General features: G+C 46.3%; 2 protein-coding genes across 2 annotated transcripts in view; one reads left to right on the forward strand and one right to left on the reverse strand.

The window, feature by feature from the left end:
• Positions 1-3,553: 3,553 nt before the first annotated feature.
• Positions 3,554-19,000, reverse strand: LOC307072092 (zinc finger FYVE domain-containing protein 1). Its single transcript, XM_079731269.1, has 12 exons — positions 18,809-19,000; positions 17,175-17,456; positions 16,454-16,676; positions 15,556-15,773; positions 12,580-12,683; positions 11,768-11,876; positions 11,481-11,578; positions 11,078-11,195; positions 8,733-8,903; positions 5,783-5,975; positions 5,463-5,561; positions 3,554-4,829 (listed from the first exon to the last, which is right to left on the reverse strand). The coding sequence occupies exons 1-12, from the start codon at positions 18,926-18,928 to the stop codon at positions 4,597-4,599; spliced, it is 1,968 nt and encodes a 655-aa protein (XP_079587395.1). The 5' UTR covers positions 18,929-19,000; the 3' UTR covers positions 3,554-4,596.
• Positions 19,001-20,828: 1,828 nt separating this feature from the next.
• The window catches only part of dpf1 (double PHD fingers 1), a gene marked incomplete at both ends in the record, with an annotated part of 43,879 nt that continues 39,707 nt past the window's right edge, over positions 20,829-25,000 (forward strand). The window contains one exon of the mRNA XM_079731831.1: positions 20,829-20,860. Coding sequence (XP_079587957.1) covers positions 20,829-20,860 — 32 coding nt within the window. The remainder of the gene's footprint in view (positions 20,861-25,000) is intronic.

Raw genomic sequence — 25,000 nt, forward strand, 5'->3', positions numbered from 1 at the left:
CTGACCTCAAAATCAAAGGCAAGGACACAGTTATGCCCCCCCCCCCCCCACACACACACACACACACACAAACACAAATACAGACGCACCCACAAACACACACACACACACAGCAGTTCGAAATTTTTGATTTACTAAACAGCCCCCATGTGCTGTGATGTATCCCCCCCCCCCACACACACATACACACCCCAGCCCGCTGTCACTCACCGTTGTGCGAGGAGTCGAACCCGAATGCCTTCACTCAGCCTTTGTTTTGCATGTCTCCGCTCTGACCCAGACGAACGGAGCACATAAAAGTGTCTTCTTGCTCTGTCTTGCATAAGAGGCAAACAGAGAGATGGAGACAAGTGGTGGTGGAAATAGTTAAGTGTGTGTGTGTGTGGGGGGGGGGGGGGTATCTTTGGAGTGCTTAGTCACCAATGCAGGGCATGCATCACCGCGTCACTGTCGGCACCATATGGGCGAGGGGTTACCGGTAAGCTGTAAACCCTCCAGCTATGTATACGCTATGCATTATTCATCCTCCTGCTCTCACATCTCACATGTTGGTTATGTAGAGTCAACGTTTACCTCATCCCATCCGGTTGTATGGGCGGTATGCACAGAGGCCTTTTCCACCATATGGCTTATGTGTTTTTGTTTTTTACTTCTGAGTTGGTCTTTGCTGTTGTACACCGGGTCACAGTGCAGAGTCCGGGTCTGATCCTGCATGCATTCGATATATCATTACACCTTGTGCAACAGGGACATTTGCATATGGCATGCATCTTATAGTACTTGCATTTATCCCACCATCTATCGATCTATCACACTATCAATATCTATATATTTATTTATCTATCTATCTATTCCTCTTTCATTCTTGCCTCTATCTATCTATCTGTCGATACCATTATCTATATATCACAATATTTATCAAAAAATCGATCTATATATCCCACCTAAATACCTCTATCCATCCCACTATCTATCTATCTATCTATCTATCTATCTATCTATCTATCTATCTATCTATCTATCTATCTATCTCACCATTTATCTTTCTCTACCTCTGTCTTTATGTCATTAATCAATCCAGTCGCCAACTTCGACTGGAAGTTGTCAGCTCTTGTAATGCGGACGTTGATAAATTAAACATCGGAGAATATGCTAATGACTTTTAAATAGGACATCATCATGGCCCTCTAGTCTGTCCTGGTGCAGTCCCAATATGATCAATCACTGCCCTCTTGTGGAAATACAGGGATGTACCACAGCTACACAACCTGATTATTGACACGTGACTCTGGTGTCACGTGTCAATAGTACGCGCCCGTCACACTGGGTTCGCTAATTGGGGTTAATTGGATATGGTTTAGCCGAATAAAATACAGAGGCATTTCTTTCACAGACCAAAAACATATGTGAGGCAGTGTCATTAACAATATATTCTTTATGAAAACCAAACATTGACAAATATATATTCAATTGAATTTATTTTTAGTTTTTAGTTTATTTAGTTTTAGAGTCCCCCGACCTGTAGGGGCAGATAATTCCACGCTAATGGTAACTTCATACCAAATTTTAAAGATGGTGGATCCAGGAGGTTTGGTGAATAACAATGAGCCAGGCCAGTGGCATCTGGCCTGATGAACTCTTGTCTCGGCTAACAATTGGGCTTTAGACCCTAGTGATACAAGAGGTAGAATCTCTAAAGACTTTATAATAATAATAAATGTAATACATTTGTCTACTTGTTAGTTTGCTAAACCTGAATATAAAAATGCTGTACTGAATGTCTCATGCTTTACATATTGTTTAATGTGGGCTCTGTGTTGTAGTTTGTGCCTTCTGATGGCTGTTTTGGAACTGCCCCTTTGGATATTTTGTCATTTCACTTTCATAGGTTAATCTTTTTGTCATCTTTTTTGAGTTAATGACGAAATGACAAAAGCAAACTCAAGGATTTTGTGTGGTTGACTGCATATGGATGCTAGGGTTGGGTATTGCCAGGTACCTCACAATTCAATTCAATTAGATTCTTTAGGTCTTGAATCGATTCGATTTGATATTGATCCAATTGCTTTGATATCGATTCAATAATACGTGCAGATGACAAAAATACCTAAAGTTAAAAGGGCATGTACATTTAGGCATACTCGCTTCTAGATTACAATGACTGAGTATGCTTTTTTTTTTAAATGGAAATAATCTATTTAAAAACAATTATGAATCGAAATTGAATCGAGAACAAATAAATTGCAGTGCATTGATGAATCTGTATTTCTACCCAGCCCTAATGGATGCTACTTAAAATATGTTTGTTAGACACTGGTTTCCTCCCTCAGTTATTGTTATTTTGGTTTAGATTTAAATAAAAACTATAACAGTGTTTAGCATCCCATTCTTCACAATGCTTGAGGGAAGGTTTAGCCTTATTGTCACCTCTGTTGTCAGATACTTCCAGCTTCAGTTAATAGCCAAATGTCTGCTAACTATAGAAGCTCTCATAAGCCAGCCATGACTGCTTTGGTTCAAATCTATGTGGGCAGTGTAATTGGTTTGGGGGAAGGAAGTAGCCATTAGACATTAATCCTGGTGACCATGGAACATGAACTTGTGACGACCTTGTCCCCAAAGGAACGAAGGAAGGAAGTTAGAAAGGAGGAGCGAGAGAGAGAGAGAGAGAGAGAGAGAGAGAGGGAGAGAGAGAGAGAAAAGCAAGTCAGACTGAGAAAATAGAGTTTGCCTCAAGAAGTAAACAGTCTTTATTTAGACAATCTGGTTAAAGAAAACAGATCAAGATTGTCAATTTGATGTGAACTGTACTCAATCATGAACTGGTAACCTGCACCTACTCAAAAGGCAGAAGATAATAAGCATCTATTCATCCAGTATTCCAGGTCCACCATTTCCCTTTGACAGAAACTAGTCCGGTCTCAACACATCACAGTACCTCAAAATACTATATATATGGGCTTCACATGGCAAGCAATTAAAAATGTCAGCATCTCTCCAGTAAGTTAAAAGGCACTCCCTTTGTGCCACGATGGGCTAGGAAAGTGACCGTCTCTGGATGACATCACTGCAGTGTGGTCCGTCTCTGTAGATAGTATAAAGGCTTGGATGCAGGTCGGAATGTTTGCAGTACTATGTTAACGCAGGCGTGTGGCAGCCGTCCGCCCCGCGCCGCACCTCCTCCAGCAGGACCGCCGCCGTGTAACATGAGGCTAACTATTGCATGAGTGTCCTACACGTGGGCCTAGCTAATTGCATCAAGTAGAAAGGTCTGGTGCTCGCTAACCCCAGCGGGGCAGGTGCACCGTGGGGCAGGTGGGGGCGGGGAGGGGACTGAGAGGAGGGGCCTGAGAGGAGGAGGGGGGTGAGAGGAGGGGCCTGAGAGGAGGAGGGGGGTGAGAGGAGGAGGGGGTTAGAGGAGGAGGGGGGTGAGAGGAGGAGGGGGTGAGAGGAGGGGGGTGAGAGGAGGAGGGGGGTTAGAGGAGGAGGGGGATGAGAGGAGGGGGGGTGAGCGGAGGAGGGGGGTGAGAGGAGGGGGGGTTAGAGGAGGAGGGGGGTGAGAGGAGGAGGGGGGTTAGAGGAGGAGGGGGGTGAGAGGAGGAGGGGGGTGAGAGGAGGAGGGGGGTTAGAGGAGGAGGGTTGAGAGGAGGAGGGGGTGAGAGGAGGGGGGGTGAGAGGAGGAGGGGGATGAGAGGAGGGGGGGTGAGAGGAGGAGGGGGTTAGAGGAGGAGGGGGGTTAGAGGAGGAGGGTTGAGAGGAGGAGGGGGGTGGGTTCTAATCAGAACATAACGCTTCCCTTTTCCATTAACGGTTAACAAACTGCTGACTGTGCAGGATTTGTCCAATCTGGCGGCCCTCAACGCAGGCTTTATCACCTGTCAATTCTTTGCTCCGCGCGTCCTTGTCTGCACCGGGAGGTTAAAACAAAAGGCGTTACCGTTGGGATCTGTCGGAGTTCCAGCGCCTCATAACGGGCCGTTATAGTAAGGTAGTGAAGATACGGTGATACACACGCACTCTTCCCTCATTGGGGGAGAACGGGGCAGATCCAGGTCCAGGGGGTCCGCGGGGTGCAGGGTGTGAGTCCCGGTGGAAGCAGAGAGAGGCGTGTGTACTACTGTGCTGTGTAACAGAGCATGAAAAGAGAGCGGATGTCCGAGACCCCTTCTGCTCTGCCCACTCACCCTCTCCCTCCCCCTGGGGTGGAAGGGAGAGGTTGCACTGAGCGCCTGGCGCCTCTTGTCCTGTGCCTGGTCGTTCCCGGGACAGAGACTTCAGGGCGGGATTCATTGAGATGATCTTAGTGGAATGTTAACGTGTTTATCGTCGCACGTGCGCGACGAAGGATCACCCTTGGCGACGGGAGCGGTCGGCAAGGGGGTCGGCCATCAGTGCCGACTAGTGTTCCAATGACTACCAGTCGTTTGAAGCATCAGAATGTCTTCATCCAACCTCAAGACTAGGCCCGTGATGCCTAAACGTCCGACCTGACGGCCCCTGAATCGTGGTGCGGGGACGGTGTTCCGGGTCCTGGTGGGCCCTCGATGGGGGGGAGCGGGGACTAGGACAAGACCGGGAGGTGCGGGGGGGCCGGGTTTACAGGGCGCCCTGGTGTGCGTGGCAACCGTCGCACACACGCACCGGGTGGTCCCAGCCGCGGGACGGCACCGGCTTGGTGTGCGTGGAGCAGGGGCCGCACACGCCCTGGCCACAGGCCCTGCAGTGGTGTTTGGACATGGCCGGGGTGAAGCCCTTGTTGCACTGGTGGCACTGGGTGATATCCTGGTCGGGGATCCAGTAATCTGGCCGGGCCATGCCCTTCACAAAGCCTGTGGGGGGGGGGGGGGGGGGGGGGGCACAGGAGACATTAGCAGGAGTTTGTTGTGAGGACAAGAAAACCAATTTAACCGGAACGCCTTAGGTTGTCCATCAGACGACCTTGGACTGTTGTTGTAACTTTTCAGGTAGTATTCTAAAGGGTGAACATTTTTTATTTTCTATGGCTAATAAACGAAGGATAGAATACAAATCATCTTCTGGAAGCACTGGGTGTGATTATAAGTATTAGATGTTGACATGTTGTAACACTGCCGCAGACAGCTCACACCACAAGGCTCTGAATTACAATGGCAAATTACATTTGTCATCCAATATGGTAAAGTTGCAGTTGAAGTCGTAGAACAGATTTAGTAGCATCAATGGCTCACTGTTTCAGTGTCTGAAGTGATTTTCCTTTTCTCCAACGGAGCAATACAAACACCACTTGATATATAGTCTCTCAGGTGTTATCTAGCCTAAAGCCCTAGATTGTATATCCGGCCCTCATATCTGTGGAGCCATTAATGATTGATCTGGGTCTGGGTTTTTTAAGCAACACGTCAACAAAATAGCTCTGGGTGGAACCAAAACGCCCGCATTCAACCCACTGAACACTGAGAGCCGAGAGACGCAGCTGTACTCACACAGAGGGTAGTCCACGGCGTTGGTGACCATGTCCAGGGTAGACTGGGCCACCTCCGTTACCCTGCGAGCCATGAGGCCCCGGGGCTCCGCTTTAGACACTGAGAGAGAGAGAGAGAGAGAGAGAGAGAGAGAGAGAGAGAGAGAGAGAGAGAGAGAGAGAGAGAGAGAGAGAGAGAGAGAGAGAGAGAGAGAGAAAGGGAGAGTGAGGAAAAGACTAAGCGAGTAAGAAAGTGATCAAGTGCAAAAGTGGAGTCACGTAAACCAGTTCTACTGCCGGTACAGTGACATGACCAGTTGTGTTTCCCTGGGCGTGCCTCACCTTGGGTGCCAGTGTCCGACGGCCCCCCGTGCCGGTGGCAGGTCTGGCACACACGGACCGGCGCCGCCCCCCAGCCCCTCTCCGGCACGGGCATCCTGTGGCTAGAGCAGGGCTGGCAGAAGCCTTCGCCACAGGAGCGGCAGTGGTGCTTCCTCTCCGCCTCCTCGAACTCCCTTTTGCACCCCTGGCACACCTGGGCAGAGGAGGGTAGGCACAGGGACAGACACAAGCTGTGAGGGGCGTCCTGGAGGCAGCATCATATGATGGCCATGGGACCATGTCATTGTGATTATATTGTTGTTGTTTTGTATGAATGGGAAAACAATGTCTGTTGAAGGCAATAAAGGCCATTGTGTCTGAAGGACATTGTGGGCCCTATACCCAGCGCAATTGACTTTCTACACCGATGTACCGTTGCTAGTTTTCCCCTGCAGCAAACCCGCGCCACTACACTTGCTCCCTGAGAGGCATGTGGGCGAAAATCAGAGGAGGGTTCCGGCGCAAATGATACATGGTGCTATTTTACTGATCGAAAAAGCAATTGCGCCACTGACCGGCAAAAACCTGGTCTAAATGCCCTAGCGGATAGCGCAGTTGGTGTTGCTATTTTGACGTGCCAAGGCAGGTCGGAAATGCAACATAAGCTTACACACACGTAGGCTATACACAGCACAAACATGCAAACGATTGGCTTAATTGAAATATTATGATTTTAAAGATTTCTACAGGGCGCATATGTGTGAAACTGCATAGAATAGCATCTGGATTGTGAAAAATCTTGTTTTAGGGTAAATCATAATGTTGGTTAAATTATTTGGGAAAGAACAGCTGATACAGCGTTAAGAAGTTGTACTTTTAAAACATTGCATCTGCAAACACCGTACAGCAAACACATATTTTCTTGACACAGACATCGTGTACAAGCCCATAACTTTTAGGATTGATGACTATTTGATTGTGAGTAAACATAGTTTTAACGCGAGTGAGTGTTTAAAAGAATGAATGAATTCGGGTGATGCGTGGCGCTTGTGTGTGCACCCATCTGTTTAAACATATGTTAACTAAACACGCAACACATTACACAGTGCATGGCAATGTATATTAATGGGGGGACACACGCATATTATGCAAGTTCGGGATAATGTGTACAATACTGGTAAGAAATGTTTGTTAATGTATTGCCGCATATCATTAAATAGAACCACAGTTGCGGCCACAGGACTGCATATCATATATGTGTTAAGTTCTCTTTGCTGAAATTTAGGACTTAGTGTTTCTGAAGTTGTAGAAGAAAACGCTATTCCATGTGTGAATTAGGCCTATTATTTGGCCTAAACTGAGCCATTTGAAGTTTGAAATTCATGTGGTCATGCATCTGTCTCAGCAGAGACTGCAAACTCTCTGTCAAAATATCAACTCGTCAAGTTAAAATGCACTGGCTCTTAAAGGGGACAGAAGATCCAACTCTCATTGGTTTGTTGCAGGTTTGTTGTATTTTGTCCTTCGTTTATTAGCCAAAACAGACCTACGGGTTTCAGACCAACCCATTTTAGATTTGCGTTGGGCGCAAGAGTCATTTATCCACGGTAAAATAGCAACAGCGCCAGAGATCCGCCAACAAAGCTACTGCTTTTCGCGTTTCATACTTGTGTTTCAGACCGTTAAAATAGGGCCCTGTGTCTATATCTAGATTGTAACTGAAGGACATTGTTTCTGTGTATAGTTTGTAGCTGAAGGACATTGTGTCTGTATCTAGTTTGAAGCTGAAGGTCAAAACGATCAGTATCTAATGCTGATCCTTTTCTTCACACAGTTTGGCCTGTTTTAGGTGACGGCGAGAGTCAGTCAGATCTGAGTCTTTGAGTCAAGTCCACTGTGCAATCGAGAGCCTGTGAGTCTATTCTACCAGAACCCTGATGCTTCTGCACATCTTCTGCAGTGACTCAAATAATCAAGACAAAGCATTTGGTAGAGTTCTTGGTAAACATCAAGGGCAGAAGAATGTGGTTTAGTATGTTATGTTGCTTTTATATCATTGCTTTCTGACTGTGAATAAATGGACTGGCCAAAAGTTCATGAAGAGGAATCAGCTACAAAATGTCGGAGTCCTTGTGTGAAAACTGTCCCAGCAATCCTATTGTCATGTTGGATTAATTCTCAATGTCTTCCCTGTTTGGCCACACCAGTTGTTCTAGTTTTCTTCAGCCAGGCGCCACACTCCTCTGCATGAATATTTAGACCCATCCTTCCCCTTGTCCTCGTACTACCCAGCTGCTGGCTCCACCCATGAAGTGTCCCAGCTCTTCCATGTTCTCCCCATATACAAGTGGTTCCCAGCCTCCGACGGTCGGCGCACCACTGAATGGTCATCAAGACCTGCTGCAGACCACCTCATTGCAAACGGTAAACAATGTATAAATACACAAGCAGTGGCTGAGTGAAGAGTGCCGGCGCCCCCTATAGACAACTATTACTACTATTAGTGTCGTAGTAATACTATTACTGCCGGCAGGCCATGGCCAGTTGGGAAGCAATTTAGCAAAAAAAAAGAACACAAAACATCAATGGAATACACTATAATGGAAAACATATGATGGAATGAAACCAACTTACTAAACAATATTTATAATAATATACTATACATTTATCTATATTATCTTTTATGTTATAGCTCCCACAGGTTGAAAAGCACTGCATATAAAACACTGTTACCTGTTCTCCAATTTTAACTCTTAGTACTGTAACTGTGTAAAAGTGTATAACCACTTGTGCTGTAAAGCATGTTTACTACAGGGATTACAGCAAAGGCTAAGCGACCTTGTATATTTCAGAAAGAGTGAGTGAGTGAGTGAGTGAGTGAGTGAGTGAGTGAGTGAGCGAGCGAGCGAGCGAGCAAGCGAGCGAGTGAGTATGTGCGTGTGCGTGTGCGTGTGTGTGTCTCAGCACTCACAGTGATCTGGTTGTTGGGCCTCCAGTAGGGCGGGGCCACCTGGTCCGTGAGCCAGGCGGTCACAGCCTTAGTGGGCCCCGTGCTGTACTCGGACACGGACTGGACCACGTAGTTCACCCCGTCCAGGACCCTCTGGGCCGCGTTCTGGTGGTCCACCAGGAAGGCCTCGCTCTGGGGCCGGGAACAGAGAGGACAGGGGGAGAAGGAGGAAAGAGTTGGGGTATGGGGGGAAGAGGACAGAAAGTGATGGGAAGGGAAGTAAGATGGGAACCAGTGAGGATGTGGGGGGTTCATGTGGGGGTTCATCGACTGCACACATTGATTAGGCAGGGATTAAAACTAACGCCATCCCGCCGTCCTGGGGACGTAATTAATTGTAATCGGGAGGATCAATATTCTCTCTCGGGTTGACCTTGCAGCAAAGAGAATTTTTTGGGCACTGACTTAATTTTTCTGTTTACGTTTTCAACACTTTCTGCGGACAGTGGAAAAAGGACTGCGGTTCTTTCAATTGGATGGCGCGTTCGCGTTTGTGTTGTTCAGTGAGACGCAGAGACTGCTTGCAACAATGGTGACGGCCTTTTCACACTGCCAAGCTGGTTCCGTCGTGGCTTGGCACGCCCGGCGATTTCACTGTCTTATCTCAAGTTTCCTGTGCAAAACCGAGGGGGTCAAATCCCTCGTTCGTCACGGCGCGGGATTTCTTGGTTCACTGGAGAAGGGTGGGCTGCGCATGGAGTGTAGACCCCCTATTTTACGAATGAGGACACCTGCATGCAAGAATGAGTTCACGTCCGAGAATAGGCTAAAAACGCTTTTAACTATTTACAGGTACAAAAACGCCGACATATTCTTTATTTTGCTGACCACTTGTTTTTTATCCCGACAAAAGCCTTGTAAGGACAGTTCCTCTGCGTCTCTCTCGTAGATCGCACCATCTTTCAACGTCTTTGTTTAATGCGACTGCATCACCTTCTCTTACATGATCAGCAGCTTGTGGATTTCACTTTGTCTCCAGTTAGAACCGCTAATGATGATATCGCTGCGTTGTCTCTGTGGAGACAGCGCAGCAACACCTCTACCCAAGCCCTCCCCCCCCATCCACCTGGAACTGCGGAGCCATCGTATTTAAATCAGAATGAAACCCAATTAACCGCCAATATGTGGAGGGTAAATCGGGGTGCTAGCTCAAGCAGGCAATTTACCTCGGGCAGTGTAAACGCGCGGACCGTGCAGCGAAAAAGCCGTGCATAAGACGGCATATTTGGCAGTATAAAAACCCCTTAGTTGCAGTCTGCTGCTCTCGCACTGCTTGCCGCTCGAGCTGAGACGAGATGAGGATACTGTGCCCAAAGATCCTTTATTACTCTCTGCTGTCACTGTGCTGTGGTGCTCGCAGCTCCTACTACTCCCTACTCTAAACAGCCTCATGCAAATCTCAATGCATGGCCCTCCTCTTGACGAAAACAACTCACTAAATGCAGTCACTAAATGGTTGGGTACTGGCAGAAGGTCACGTAGACCACAGTTCTTTGACTGAGGGTGTTGGTCATCTTGAAGTTAAACAAATCTAGTCTGGAAATAAATATATTATTTTATCAACATAATGTATTGTGTTTTTATTATATTATCAGTAAGTAACAACTCAAATTGTAAAAAAAGATTTTTGGAAAATTTGGGACGATTCGGGACGAGTTCAAAATGTTTTTTCGGGACGTTTCCGGGACGGTGGCGAAAAGAGTTAATTTTAACCCCTGGATTAAGACAACAGAACCTTGTTGAACGGGGAGAATCTCAGTAGCGCAGTCCAGACCGCTTAGACTGCATTATATTCTTTGGGCCCATTCCCATCGAAGGAAGTTTATTTTTATTCTCTGCACCTCGGCTGCTATTGCATGAAGGAACCTCTAGACCTGGATTATGCCCGTGTATGTCTGTGTCTTCCCTTGGTCGACAGACATGAGCTACAGCCGCCCCCGGTGACTGAGCAGTTATCAGCAGCTAAACAAGGGTAGTCGGGGTGGACTGCTCTCCTATAATCAGTAGGGGGCACTGCTGTTCCTCCGGCACACTGCCCTGACAAACGCAGCTTTATCTTCACGCTTTCATCTATTTCTAAAACCTGTTTAATACAATTCACGGATTAAATATCTTACGGCAATTCAATTCAAATCAGGTCAAATTCATCAAGGAACCGTGTGTCTACAGACACACGGACAGTCTCTCTGTGTATGTGTGTGTGTGTGTGTGTGCGCGTGTGCGTGCGTGCGTGCGTGCGTGCGTGCGTGTGTGTGTGTGTGGGGTAAACGAGGTGCACCAGAGGCTGGCCTCAGGAGAGTACTCACGCCCTCCCACACGTGCTTGACCTCCGGCCGCACCACGCCGCTCTCAGGGTCCTGGTTGCCCATCCAGTACTGTCTGCTGCGGTAGATGATCCCACAGTTACCACACTCCAGCACGTACCTGGGGGAGGGAGACAGAGAGAGGGACGTCAGAGAATACAAAGAAACAACTGCAGTAGGAATTAGTAGGGGACTGAATGTATGCAGCCTGAGAGAGTGAGTGAGTGAGTGAGTGAGTGAGTGAGTGAGTGAGTGAGTGAGTGAGTGAGTGAGTGAGTGAGTGAGTGAGTGAGTGAGTGAGTGAGTGAGTGAGTGAGTGAGTGAGTGAGTGAGTGAGTGAGTGAGTGAGTGAGTGAGTGAGTGAGTGAGTGAGTGAGAGAGAGAGAGAGAGAGAGTGAGTACATACCCAGACCAGGCGTATTTGGCCAGTCCAAACCATGGGTTGTCTGCAGAAGAGGAGGTCTTGGGCACCACAATCACTTCTCTTCCTCCTTCGTAGCACCTCTGGAGGTAGAGACAGCGATAGATATGACACACACACACACACACACACACACACACACACACACACACACACACACACACACACACCCACACACACACACACAAACACACACACATTATAGGACATTGCTCATCTGAACTCAGATGTATGTATGTTTGTATGTCTGTATGTCTGTATGTGTGAGTTACCTTGCAGATGAGGACCTTGTTGTTGAACTGGTGTGCATACTGGCACAGACCATCCGCTACGTGAGGGACCTTGTCCCTCAGGTGGTTCATCCCATTCTTACAGCGCACACTGGGGGCAGACAGGACAATCGCTCGCTACCAGAACCACGCCACACATCAATGAAAAAAAAAACATATATCATACCTCTCGGGTGAAAACCTCACATATCCATAATACGACCATTTATTTTCCTAAATCCTTACTTACCTCTACGTTCATTCAATTCTTAAATCTTACGTTGATGATAACGTAAAGGGACGCACTTACTGCGTCAGATGCACATAGAGAGAGACAGAGACAGAAATATAGCTGCGGTATGCAACCACTACTTCTAGATTTCCTAACAAAGGGACTTGTAAGAGAAAGAGCAGAACAAAGCGGAGGAGCGGAGGAATATATAAAAACTAGTTCCTCTGCCATTGAGAAGTGTTGCTGCTCACTCATCTCTGATGGGAAGGCCAGATTGATTCAACCTAACCAATCAGGAAATATATGATTTATTGTTCAGAAATGAGCCGTCAGTAGTCTTACACTTTAATTGGCTCACAAAGAGGTCGGCGCAGTCAACTCTACACTGATATTCTCGAAGTGCATTTCACTCACTAATAGCTGGTGGATGGCTTTGCTATTTCTAACCAATTACACTCCAATAACAGCTGTTAAATCCTACCTCCAGCCTTGGATGTTATGGCCTCTCTCAAAGCCCAGATAGGCTGTGGCTGCCCGTCTGGGCGGAGCAGCAGCCGTGGACAGAAGGCCCGGGAGGACTTACTTGCAGCTGAGACAGACGGAGGAGCAGGTGAAGTACTCGTCAGGGAAGAAGTTGAGGGTGATGAGGTCGTCCGAGATCTCCCCACAGAAGCGCTTACTTAAAGCCTGGAGGGGCAACAGGGCAGGGCGGGGGGGGGGGGTTAGAGCTCAGCAGAACCCAGGGGAGACAATATTACAGTCCACAACCCTTGATAATTCTATCTCCACTATTTAAATGACTAGGCTACAGCGTGCTGCGGCCAAGGTTGCCAGATTTGGCAGGAAATCTGGCCCAATCGGGCAACCCTGATCCTGAACCATTAAGGGCATTAGTTAAGGATCTGGCATGCTTTTATCCATATTTTTAAGTCATTTTAGTTGCTATTGATTAAACGTATTTCTATGCAGGGTTAGTAATGAGAAGAAATTATAAAAAACATCAGCTCAAGGACAGATGTGAATTCATAAGGACTCAGAGAGAATCCGACTGGACCTACACTAGGGTACGCCATCATGCAACGGTGGATGTTATGGACGTGGCTCTTCCGTGATGAAACTACAATGTTCCCAAGATGCAGGGCTCCAGATTTCGACCAAATGGTCGCATTCTGCAAGCAAAATTTGAGAGTGTGCGACTGAATTTTACATCTGGTCGCGCATGTCCAACCAGTAAATTACCCATTTTTTATTTTTTTTTATTTTTACACGTTAAATGGAAGAGGCGCATCAATGAATCCAGAATCTGTAGCAGGCCAATGAGTGTGAAAAGGTTAGGGAGTGTGAGAAGGATAGGGAATGTGTGGTGTCCTAGAGGTTATCGGGCGAGCGTAAACGTCTGTGAGAAGGAGAAAGATTTCACAACCTGCTACGTGCGTTTGAACAATGAGCAAGCAAACTATTGACTCGTTCTTCCGACCTGCGGCTATTGTGCTAGTGCCACAGTCGGATGATGATTCAGACGTTTGTGTGGCTATAAAGGGCCGAACCCACCATTTTCGGAAAGACTGGCTGCGAGAAATCAGCTGGTTAATGTACTGTCAGAAGACGAACTCCATGAACTGCGAATGTTAAAGTCGCTACCCCAGAACTGCGGCGAACACCAAGTTTGCAGGCACTTTGGAGTATGCCTAGACATGTTAATAAATGAAAAAGCAACGCCACTGCCGGTTGCTTTTAGAAGACAAGAGGCTGTAAATCATAGCGCAGATGAGGCAGAAATGATGCTGAAATTGAACACGGCATACTTCGTTGCTAAGGAGAAACTACCCTTCACCAAATTCAAAAGCCAGCTCGACATTCAAAGGAAGAATGGTTTAAAACTTAACGAAACATACAACAACGATAGAGAATGCGCACAATTCGTTGGAGTAATTGCGGATACTCTGAAGGGGAAGACTTACACGATGATCAAGGATGCTCCGTATATATAAATTATGATCAATGGGGACATCAACGTTTCGACCATGGAATGCATAATCATTACGCAAGGATCCTAATCAAAGGGAAACCAAGGAATATTTTGATTGGCCATATAAAAGTGAAACATGCACATGCTCAAGGCAAGTTTTAATTCAAATTATGTTAAGACCTATCACTATCTTCTTTAGTTGTCTTTACTGTGAATATGTTTGTAGTTTAAATAATCACTTCAGGTGCCATAAAGGGCTTTTCACATGAGGCGTTTGTCACGCTTGCACGCACGTGTGGAAACCGTTGGGATAGATGAGAACTGTATATCTTTTTTTAGGGCACAATAAAATGTGACAGTGAATTTGAAACAGCACATTGAAATGTCTGCATTTATTATCAAAATATTTATTAGTAATACAGTAAAAATTTGGTTAGCATGTTAATTTCTAGTTTCGCTCTTGAAATGTTAGGTTAGGGGCCAAAAGTGGTTAAAAAGTTAGTCTGGAGCCCTGAGATGGATGACTAAAAGGGCATCTCAGATACTTGAATACCCCATGTGTTCTTAATGTGTTGCTTCATGGAGGTTCTTTAAAACGTGGACAACCCGGTGAAAAATACAACTTCATTACAAAGGTTGCAATTTAAATAATAGTTTTTTTACAAAGGCTCCAAATCACAAAAAGCGAACTAAATAGTTGTCACATTGAGAATGGTTGCTCTCACTCGCTCTTCTGTCTATAGATCTTAATTTGTATGATTGTGTGAAAATAATTGTTGGTTTTGTTGATCGTTTGTTTCGATTGGTGTGTCGCTTTAGAAGTCCCTGCTGCAAGGAATGGTGGGCAGGCATTATCTTATTTACTTTCGTAAAGGATGGTCCAGTCCCTTATGCTGAAGGAGATAAGAAAGGAAGCATGAAGCACCTTTCCTTAGCATTTAGAGAATCTAACAGCTCTTATCATGGCTACCACTTTGACCCTTCTGTGTCATTTCACTCAGTGAAGAACCCTCCTAAGCCCTTCTGACAGGTGTGGGACCAGTGGATGAGGCGTTTCTGAGGTTTGCTTTTGGATTGACTTTTCAAACTAAATTTTGATGAGATTTACTTTTGGAATTTCCGCTTTCTGGATTTATCGTTTTGGGTTCTCTTGATTTTAATGACAAGACAAAAACAAAGTCAAGCACTTATTTCATATGTGATTGACTGCATATGGATCTATCAAAAATATTTGTTATTTTGTTCCTCCCTCATTTACTGTTATTGTGGGTCTGATTTAAAAACAAAAGAACAAAGGAGGGCACAAACGAACAAAAGAGATTATCATAGTCCAAGGGAATCAGCAAATCAGAGATAGATTCACAACGATTGACCTGAGCGCAGGTGAACCGTTTCACCTGACCACCTCGCCCCTTTCTGCCCATTGGTTACCCATTAGGACAGGTAGACAACAGGCAAGGAGGGAGAGATCATCACATTTAAATAACCGCTTCAACATGCCAAGAGCGAGCCTTTCAGCACATTCAAGTCTTAATCCGACCGGGGGACAAAAGTTGTGAGGCAATCTTGGCGGTTGTAGACGTAGTTTACCTCCAGGGCGCGGAACACAATGGCGGGCTGGCGAGGCGAGCGGGTGTGGGTGTTGCGCACCTGCTGCTGGACGGCCTCCAGCAGCAGGCTGTAGTCGGTGGGGGGGGCCACGGTCTGGGTGCCCACATACTGCATGGAGCTGAAGGCCTCTGTCCCTAGGCCTAGGTCGTGGAAGCGCCGCTGGAGCAGCGTGTCAGTGTGGCCCGCCACTAGGGACTCTGCAGGGAAAGAGAGAGAGGGAGGCAGGGGGGAGAGAGAACGGGGAGACAGAGGGAAGCAGGAGGGGGAGAGAGGGAGGCAGGGGGGAGAGAGAGGGAGGCAGGGGGGAGAGAGAAGGGGGAGAGAGAGGGAAGCAGGGGGAGAGAGGGAGGCAGGGGGAGAGAGAAGGGGGGAGAGAGAGGGAAGCAGGGGGGGGGAGAGAGGGAGGCAGGGGGAGAGAGAGGGAAGCAGGGGGGAGAGAGAAGAAGGCAAGTGGGAGAAAGAGGAAGGCAGGGCCGGGGATGTGGTGGAGAAGAATGATGGGTCTGACTGTTCATTACTCCTAAAGAATCCTGGAGATCAGCACCGGGTTCTATTTACATAGAAACCATTCCATCCAGTGTGTGTGTGTGTCTGTGTGTGTGTGTGTGTGTGTGTGTGTGTGTGTGTGTGTGTGTGTGTGTGTGTGTGTGTGTGTGTGTGTGTGTGTGTGTGTATCACATTAATGTCTGTCTATCCAGGTATTGACCGTATTCTGATCCAGTGGAGATCCATTGTGAATTGATGTTGTAATAAAAATAAACGTGAGGCCATCTGCTGCTCACGGTGATGAATGTAGACCACTAGGGTCTGAAGAAACGTCCTCATACAGTATCTGTTTGCTTCCCTGGATGTGTGGGTGTTTTGTTGCTGTGCTCACCGTGGCCCAGCAGCTGGGTGTGGGTGGTCTCCTGGAAGACGATGACGGCGGGCCCCAGGGAGGAGAGGGGCACGTCCAGGCCGCAGCGGCTGGACAGGGCCCTCAGCTCGGGTGTGAAGTGCTTCAGGTAGGCCCCCGACGCGCTGCTGAGGAACTGGAACATGTCGTTGTGGAGGCGCTCAGCCCGCGTGCGGTACACCACCAGGTCCGACACGGCCAACACCTTACGGGGGGGAGCCGTGTTACTGGGCACTGAACATTATGGTTGGACAAAATACTTTTCATTTATTAATTTATTAAGACTTTATTTTGCATTTTTTGGCGTCATTCCTGAAGAGTTAAACAGGAAATATCACCCCAAATCAATATTTTAATTAATAAGAATAAGGCGCTCTAAAAGGATTTCACTGCTCTTCAAGTGGTGCTCAAAACATGAATGAAAGAAACTTGGACGGAAGTTAACTAACCAAAGACGAGTAACTGAAAACCTCTGTTTGGACCGTGAATAAAGACGGAAATCCAGCACTTTAACACATTTTGAGTCATTTTATTTTCATCGTTAGACATACATCGTGATGGATCGTTATATGATTGTCTAACAATATGTAGAATATTGCAGAATCGCTGTATCGCAGTATTGGGTCGTAACGTGACGTGTGGACAAAGGAACATGCAAGGATTCTCCCCAAAAGAAACAGCAGGTCAGTGGACCAGACTCTACCTTCAGCAGGAGCCTCATCCTCTGGTTCTGATTGGTGGCCGCCCCCAGCAGGCCCTCTGTGTCCAGGGCCAGCAGGCTGAGGGAGGGGTCGTAGGCGGCCCACACCCCCACGGTACAGGAGCTGGGGGACTTGGAGGTGTAGAACACAGTCTCGCCCCCAAAGAGGATGTGGTTGAGGGTGTGGGACTTGCCATCGCCGGTGTTGCCGAAGACGGAGAGGACCTTGACCTCGGACATGTCCCCGCAGCCCAGCCGCTCGACAAACTCACACTCGTCATGGACCTGGGGGGAGGGATGTTCGCTTGGTGAGGAACGCTATTTATACCAGTCACCTCAACACACGTGGAATCAATGCTTCGGCCACCTGTTATAAGTGTGCCATGCTCAGCCCTACATGGAAATATTTGCAAGATACAGAAACAAATTTGTTTGCTTCTGGCAAACAGATTGTAAACCGTCTCATCTCTGGTCTTGGTGCTAAACTGTTGGCCATTACTCCAATTGATATCCAATAATCATACTCGACATAGAGACAAAGCAGGCAAAGTGCTATGTGCATGTGAATTGCAATACAAAGAAAATGTTTGGTGTTTTATAAAATTCAAATAAAACCATTCGATAAAACCTTTTCGCACCATGCCCTAACCCAATATCATACATCTCACTGACCCTTATATATTCTATAGGAATATACTGTAAACGAGTCAGTGAGATGTATAGTATGATATAGATATATGTACGATTCAGTGATATAGCATATTAATCCATACATCTCAATGAATAATATATATCCCTATATATCATACCATTTATCTCTCACTGAGTCATATATATCCCTATATCATGCATCTCACCGAATCATATATATCCCTATGTCATACCATACATCTCACTGAATTATATATATCCCTATATAACTATATCATACATCCCACTGAATAATATATATCCCTATTTCATACCATACATCTCACTGAATCATGTATATCCCTATGTCACACCATACATCTCCCTGGGCTCTTACAATGAAGGAGAATCCATACAGATCGGTATTTGTACTCACCACCCCTAAGCCATGGAATTATTTGCATTCAGGTCAAAACACAATCACAGTGACTCACTCACCAGGGACTTTCCCTTTACTAAACCGATCTCCTTGGGAACCCTGAGCATTGCTTCAATTGATAGTTAGTTTTATATCAATGTGTGGTAAGATATGGGTTTATAAGGAGACATAAAACAACACAAAGGGGAGTCTTGTTTCGTGTGGGCTATTAATAACCCTATCATTTCATGGAGTCCCTGTGACTGAAAGGAACTTCTGGTGAGCACAGATGAGTGCACAAACACACACTCAGAGACACAGACACACAGACACAAACGGACACACACACACACACACACACACACACACACACACACACACACACACACACTATATGTACTTTTTTTTACCAGTCCCCATTTTATAAGGATCTTCTGTGTTGGCTAAGCTGCCATCTCTATGCATTGTCTGACTATGACCCTATCAAAAGAGAAGCTCGATAGTGAGAATGGCATTGCATAAGTGCTTTGTCTCTCTAAAACGAGGCGTAGCGGCTAGTTGTAAGCTAAGCTAAGTCATCGTTAGCTACCTGCAGGTTTTCCTGTTCGTCTACAAGTAGGAAACTGCGGTCCTTTTCCGTTTGTTTCCCCGGCTTTCTGGGAGACCGAAGCGTTATACTCTCCATTTCTTTCATCAGTATGTCTGACATCCTCGTTTAATAATAAAACATTATTCCGTAGCGGACGGCTACGAAATCGAAAGTTCGCCCACTTCTGCGCTGTCAGTCAGTCACAACAACAGTGCGAAGAGTCACGTGGGACACAAAGGGGCTGGCATTAAACATGACGTCAGGACGCGTCAGAAGTCTGTCATGTGTGTTCAGGATGGACCGAGCGACCCATTGGCATCATCTTGTGGTGCAAAGGCCACATACATTTATATATTGATAGTTGGAATTAATGATTGGAGATTTTCTCAGTACATTTAAAGAAACTTGCAATAAGATACTTATAGATTACATGATTACATGTTTACAGCTGTGTTTTAGTTGTATTGGCCTGCAAACAAAAAACTGCACATATGACCTCATAGATGCTAACAAACGCTGTATTCTTGCTCAGAACCAGTAGAATCGCAGTGAATCAAAGTGTCCGTTGAACTGACAGAGCATCTTAACGGAGCGGTGCTGCTATGTTCAAGCTCCTTGCTAATGTTCATTAAATATTTGTTAGTACCGATCTATAAATATCACATGTCACAGAATGGATTCTGAATGGCGCCACTGCTGCTAAATTGACATAAAGGAAGGTATTACAGCATTGCTTTCTCCTCTCTTTCTTCCTTCCTTTCTTCCTTCCTTTCTTATTTCCTATTCCTTATTTTCCTTCCTTCCCTTATCCCAAATCTCCATGCCCTCCCCTGGTGTTTCCTTCCCTCTTTTGACTTCCTCCCTCCTACATTTTCTAGCCATCTCCTCTGTGCTAAGGAGGAGGGACGTAGGCCAATTAGTGGATGGAAATAATGAATAAACTCTCCAACTCAACAAATGGGACAAATAAATAGCATACACCCCACCCCATGAATAATTTAAACTCTTCAGTGTAGGGCCACCTATACATGGCTAATTACAATTAAGAATGACTATGAACATGGCTCTATTTCAGGGCCAAGGCAATGTAATCGCTCAATTTGACCACAACCACATTTTATTGAATTTATACCCCGATGGAGGATGAGCATGCAATGTTAGACACTTATCACTCTGTCATTGTCGGCATAGGCTCTAGAGCAGAAAACATAGAAATAAGAGAGACAGGGAGAGAGAGAGAGAGAGAGAGAGAGAGAGAGAGAGAGAGAGAGAGAGAGAGAGAGAGAGAGAGAGAGAGAGAGAGAGAGAGAGAGAGAGAGAGAGAGAGAGAGAGACGGAGACACAGAGAGAGCGAGAGCAAAAGACAAACTGATTATTATTATTGTTCTCACTAATGAATGGACAATGTATGTTATAAAGCCAAAACTATTGCATTGAGTAGGAAAGACAGATAGAGAAAGTGATAGAGAGAGAGGGAGGCCGAGAGATCACGTGTTGAATCAATGTTTGACACCTTTTGACATTTGAGGAATAACATACCATTTTTATTGCAAGATTGAGAATAGCACCAAATATCTGAATAGTCGTCAAGATGCTTTCAAGTTGTTGTCAACGCCATGGAGTTCAATGATGCTGTTCCACCTGCTTCCTCCTCCATCATCTGGCCGACAAACCAACAATGCATCATAAAGACTGGCACTTTGAGAGACTGACAGTCCTGCAACCCAACCTTGACATAACTCCAGTCGTTTTAGGGCTCTACCCTCACAAGTCCGAGGCGGGACCGTGGCAGCGCTGAGCCGCTAGACAGCCTGGTACTTGTAGTGCGACGGTCGCCAACATGTTTCATGTGTACATGCGTAAGAACTACACTTCCCCAAATGTGTCATCGTGAGCTCCCGCTCCCATTGGCTGGCCGCTGCAGCCGCAGCCCCAGAGAATGAATGAAATTGAAATAGCTGGTACATTACATGTACAATACCGGCCACCGCAGTGTTGCATTCTATCATACTATACCAAAATGGCCACAGCGGTACAGAACCCCCTCAAATCGTAAGTAGACACTATTCCTAATATTTTGCATTTGCAAATCTTATCGCGCAAAGCAGGTCAGTGCAGTTGGGAAACAGTGCCAATAATTCATTGGTATTTGCGCTATACAATATAGACATTTAAAAAGAGAAAAAATAATGATATGGGTACATGTTACAGGAGGATTCCTTGGAAAGTTATATATCTGGCGGTGGTGTTTATTGTGTGCGCGGATGATGGTGTGTCTGTGTGTGTGCATAGAGAGAAGCGCTCCTCAGCCGACCAGGGTAAGCATTTCCCTGAGCCAGCAGCGATCGCATGTGTGAGGAGATAGCCTATGGTGGAATGTGAGAGAGGGAGAATTGGGTGACCCGGTATGTCCCTTGTTCATTCCGCGAGCCAAGATCACGGTCAGCCAAAGCGGGAACGGCGAGGGGACCGGGGGAGGGAAGCGGGTCTAGGTTTTATTCTAACAGCCGATGACCACATCCTAGTGGAGGAGGCTGTGATTCGGGTCCCTGTGTGTGTCCATTCAGTCAGAGGGAAACAGGTAGGCAGAATGAAGCCGGCGGCCAAACCGAGAGGCTGCCTTAAAGGTGTTGACAACTATTCTGCAACAATTGCGTCAATATAATATAATGTAACCAAATAGAATATAATGTAACATAATAGAAACGCAATTCCGTCAACTCCGTGACTTTATCCCCGGTGCATGATAACAATAAAACAAACGCAGTGATACAAAATGCATGGATTGCATTTGCTCGGTGCTAAAACGAGTCTTGGAGGAAATATTGCATCCACCGCAAAGTTCCAATGCATGCGATTCCTTTGTGCTGTTTTCTCCCCCTGATCGTTTACAATCATTTCAGCGCGCGGCGCGGAATGCAGACGCCTGCTGCCCGCGTGGGCACGCGGCCAGGAGGGCTCTGGTGTGCGTCTGTCAGCGTGTAGGATAAATACAGTCACACAGACGAAAAGAGCTTCGATGTTATCTTTAATACGAAGATACACTTTCATTCACCTTGGCCAGTTTGAAACAATGGAAACAACACGTATTTTAAACCAAAAAGGGCACCAAGCGAGGCTGTACCTGGACAGCGATAGTGCGATACAGGGTTTATAGTATACACACAAGGCGTTGGGCTGCTGCCTGCCAGCATCGCTTTCCCTTCTGTCTGTGTCCGCCAGCCTATCTGAGGTGGAGAAACAGGCGACATTTCGTTCTGGAAATCCATGAACGGCGCGAATACGTGCTCGCTTTGAAGAGCACTTCACGTGCATGAGGAGCAGCACGCGGAATATCGGAATGTCAATGTCGTTCATTGGTTAATGGCACGCGGACCTGATTGGCTGTGATCACATTTACATTATTTTTTTGCAAAATTTCTGTTTTTCTAAAGTTATCTAAGAGCCTCTCAATACAACTCAACATTTTTGGATATATTTAAGAGTACAATTAACAATTTACAAATGATCAACTCACTATAATGTATTTGATTCCAAGAGTCACTAAAAGTTAAAAGAACAGACGTCCCCTCTCCTAACCTCCCGTCTCCTCTCCACCCCTCCACTCCCCTCCAATCGCCTCCCCTTCTCCTCCCCTCACCTCCCCTCTCCTCCCCTTCTCCTCACCTCCCCTCTCACCTCACTTCACCAGCTCTCCTCTCCTTTCCTCCCCTCTCATCTCCTCCAGTCACTTCACCTCCCCTCTCATCTCCTCTCCTCTCCTCCCATCTGCCCCCCCCACCCCCCACTCTCCTCTCCCATCCCCCCTCTCCTCTCCCCTCCCCTCTCCTCTCTTCGATGAAGGTGAATAATAAACAGAGGGTTTTCTAAAGTATTTTCCTGCTTTCCTGCTAATTTATTAACTGCTAGAAATCAGAGTGCAAAATGCCACACATCTTTAAAGCAGGCTTACTTGTAAAGTGGATTTTCTTCACCTGCTAAGTCCTCAATACAATTAATTTAAGATCTGGTCAGAATGCAAGGCCATTGTAGTGTTTTTGGACTTCTTTTGCCATTTCCCTGCAAGTGATCCCTGATAGCAATGTTTAAACGAATATGCTTATGAAGGAATTGCAAAAATGCCGGGGTATCTATGCCTTCTAGTTTGGTCTGGTGTGTTCATGATACTTCGAATCCATCGAATCCATTATGTTCTTGAAAGTTCATTAATGCTCTGTAATGTGAAAATTAGATTTTTATTCAGCAGATGTAAATAAAGCATTAAGTGGAAGTGTGACTGTAACTGAGTACAGATAGACTGGAGTCTGTGTGTGTGTGTGTGTGTGTGTGTGTGTGTGTGTCTGTCTGTGGGAGTGTGTGTGTCTATGTGTGTGTGTGTGTGTGTGTGTGTGTGTGTGTGTATGTGCGTGTTTGCATGTGTGTGTGTGTGTGTGTGTGTTTGTGTGTGTGCCAGCATGTTTGTGTGTGTGTATGTGTGCATGTGTGTGTCTGTGTGTGCGTGTGTGTGTGTGTGTGTGTGTGTGTGTGTGTGTGTGCACTCATCTGTGCGCCCCAGAACATTTGAAGGTTCATTTGCGTGTTAAGCTAAATGAGTAGAGGAGTGAGCAGTTCGCTCCACTCCACTGGTCATTTCCTACCAGTCTCTCTCTCTCTCTCTCTCTCTCTCTCTCTCTCTCTCTCTCTCTCTCTCTCTCTCTCTCTCTCTCTCTCTCTCTCTCCCCCTCTCTCTTTCTTTCTCTCCCTCTGATGGATTGTAGGCATGTGTTTAAACTTTATATTCTATCCTTTTGCTGATGTCTCTCACCTACCCTCTGCTTCTGAGTCTCTCCTCGTATTCCTCCTCCTCCTCCTCCTCCTCCTCCTCCTCCTCCTCCTCCTCTCTCTGTCTACATGACGCTCTGCCTTCCCTCATGTGCCCCCCCCCAAAAAAAAAAACCCTGTCCTCTCCTCACCCTGTGTATGGTATCTTTCACATTTCCATCACACGGAGAGAGGGAGACAGAGAGAGGAACAGAGATAACGATGGGGCCCATCATTATGTCTCTCCGTCCATCACTTTTTCCAGCCCCCCCCCCTCCCTTATCCAACATTTGTTGTGTTTATTTTGCCTCCCTTTCCAATCCCCCTCCCCCAGCCCCCACACCTCCTCTGTGCCAAAGCTCTTCTCTTTAGTGAGTCAAGCCATGTCAGGGCAGTATACCCCTCTGCAGAGGAGCTGGAACAGAGCAAAGCTATACTGCAAGACAACAACTCGCATCGGCAGCCCTACTGTTCGTTCCGCTGATACACAAACGTCTTCTGTGGTTTTTATTTGCGTGTATGTATTTTTTTAAGAACAATTCTATATATATATATATATATATATACATCTCCATCCACCTTTTATAAAATATATCACCATGCCAGATATAAATAATCTTGAGTGAAATGGACTTGCAAAGACAGTACGTGTGTGAGTGAATGTGGAAAGAAGTGGTGAGTGTTTTCACCAGGCTTTTTCCGTGTATGTGTGCGTCTGCTGGTCGGATAATAGATGCTGAAGATACAACAGTGTTATATTAGTGGCTGGTGCTGATGACAGCTCCCAGCATGCAATGTTATTTCCTGACTAAGCATCACTAAATGACTTCCATGTAATAAGGAACCAGACCCTCTGAGCATAAGCCCAGTGTGACTGTAGGACAGATGAGGAGGAGGGGGTGGGACGTACAACCATCTAGAGCTTTCCTTTATTCCCCCCCCCCCTGCACCTTCCCCAGTTAACTTTACTTTCCCTCATTGCCCAGTTTGCACTTTTTACAAGCACACATGCACGTACGCACACACACATGCCTACAAACCAGCCTCCAATCTCATTTTGCTTCTACCATCTTTCTTTTGCTCTTTCTCCTCCTTACTTCCTCATTGACACATATAGGTTCTTCCAAACATACACAGACACATATGCACACACGCACACGCACACGCGTGCGTAACCGCACATGCAGACACACTGAGACACACACACATTCGGAGAAACACACACAGTCACACAGGCATACACATGCACACAGAGAGACACACACACACAGACACACACACAAACACACACACAAACACACACACACACACACACACACAGTTAAATCTCTCATTCTCTTTCTTGTTCTGTTTCCTCAACATTCAGACTAAGGCCTGAGGATGGATTTTTCA

Source organism: Pollachius pollachius, assembly GCF_949987615.1.
Source record: "Pollachius pollachius genome assembly, chromosome: 3".
NCBI classification, from domain to species: domain Eukaryota; kingdom Metazoa; phylum Chordata; class Actinopteri; order Gadiformes; family Gadidae; genus Pollachius; species Pollachius pollachius.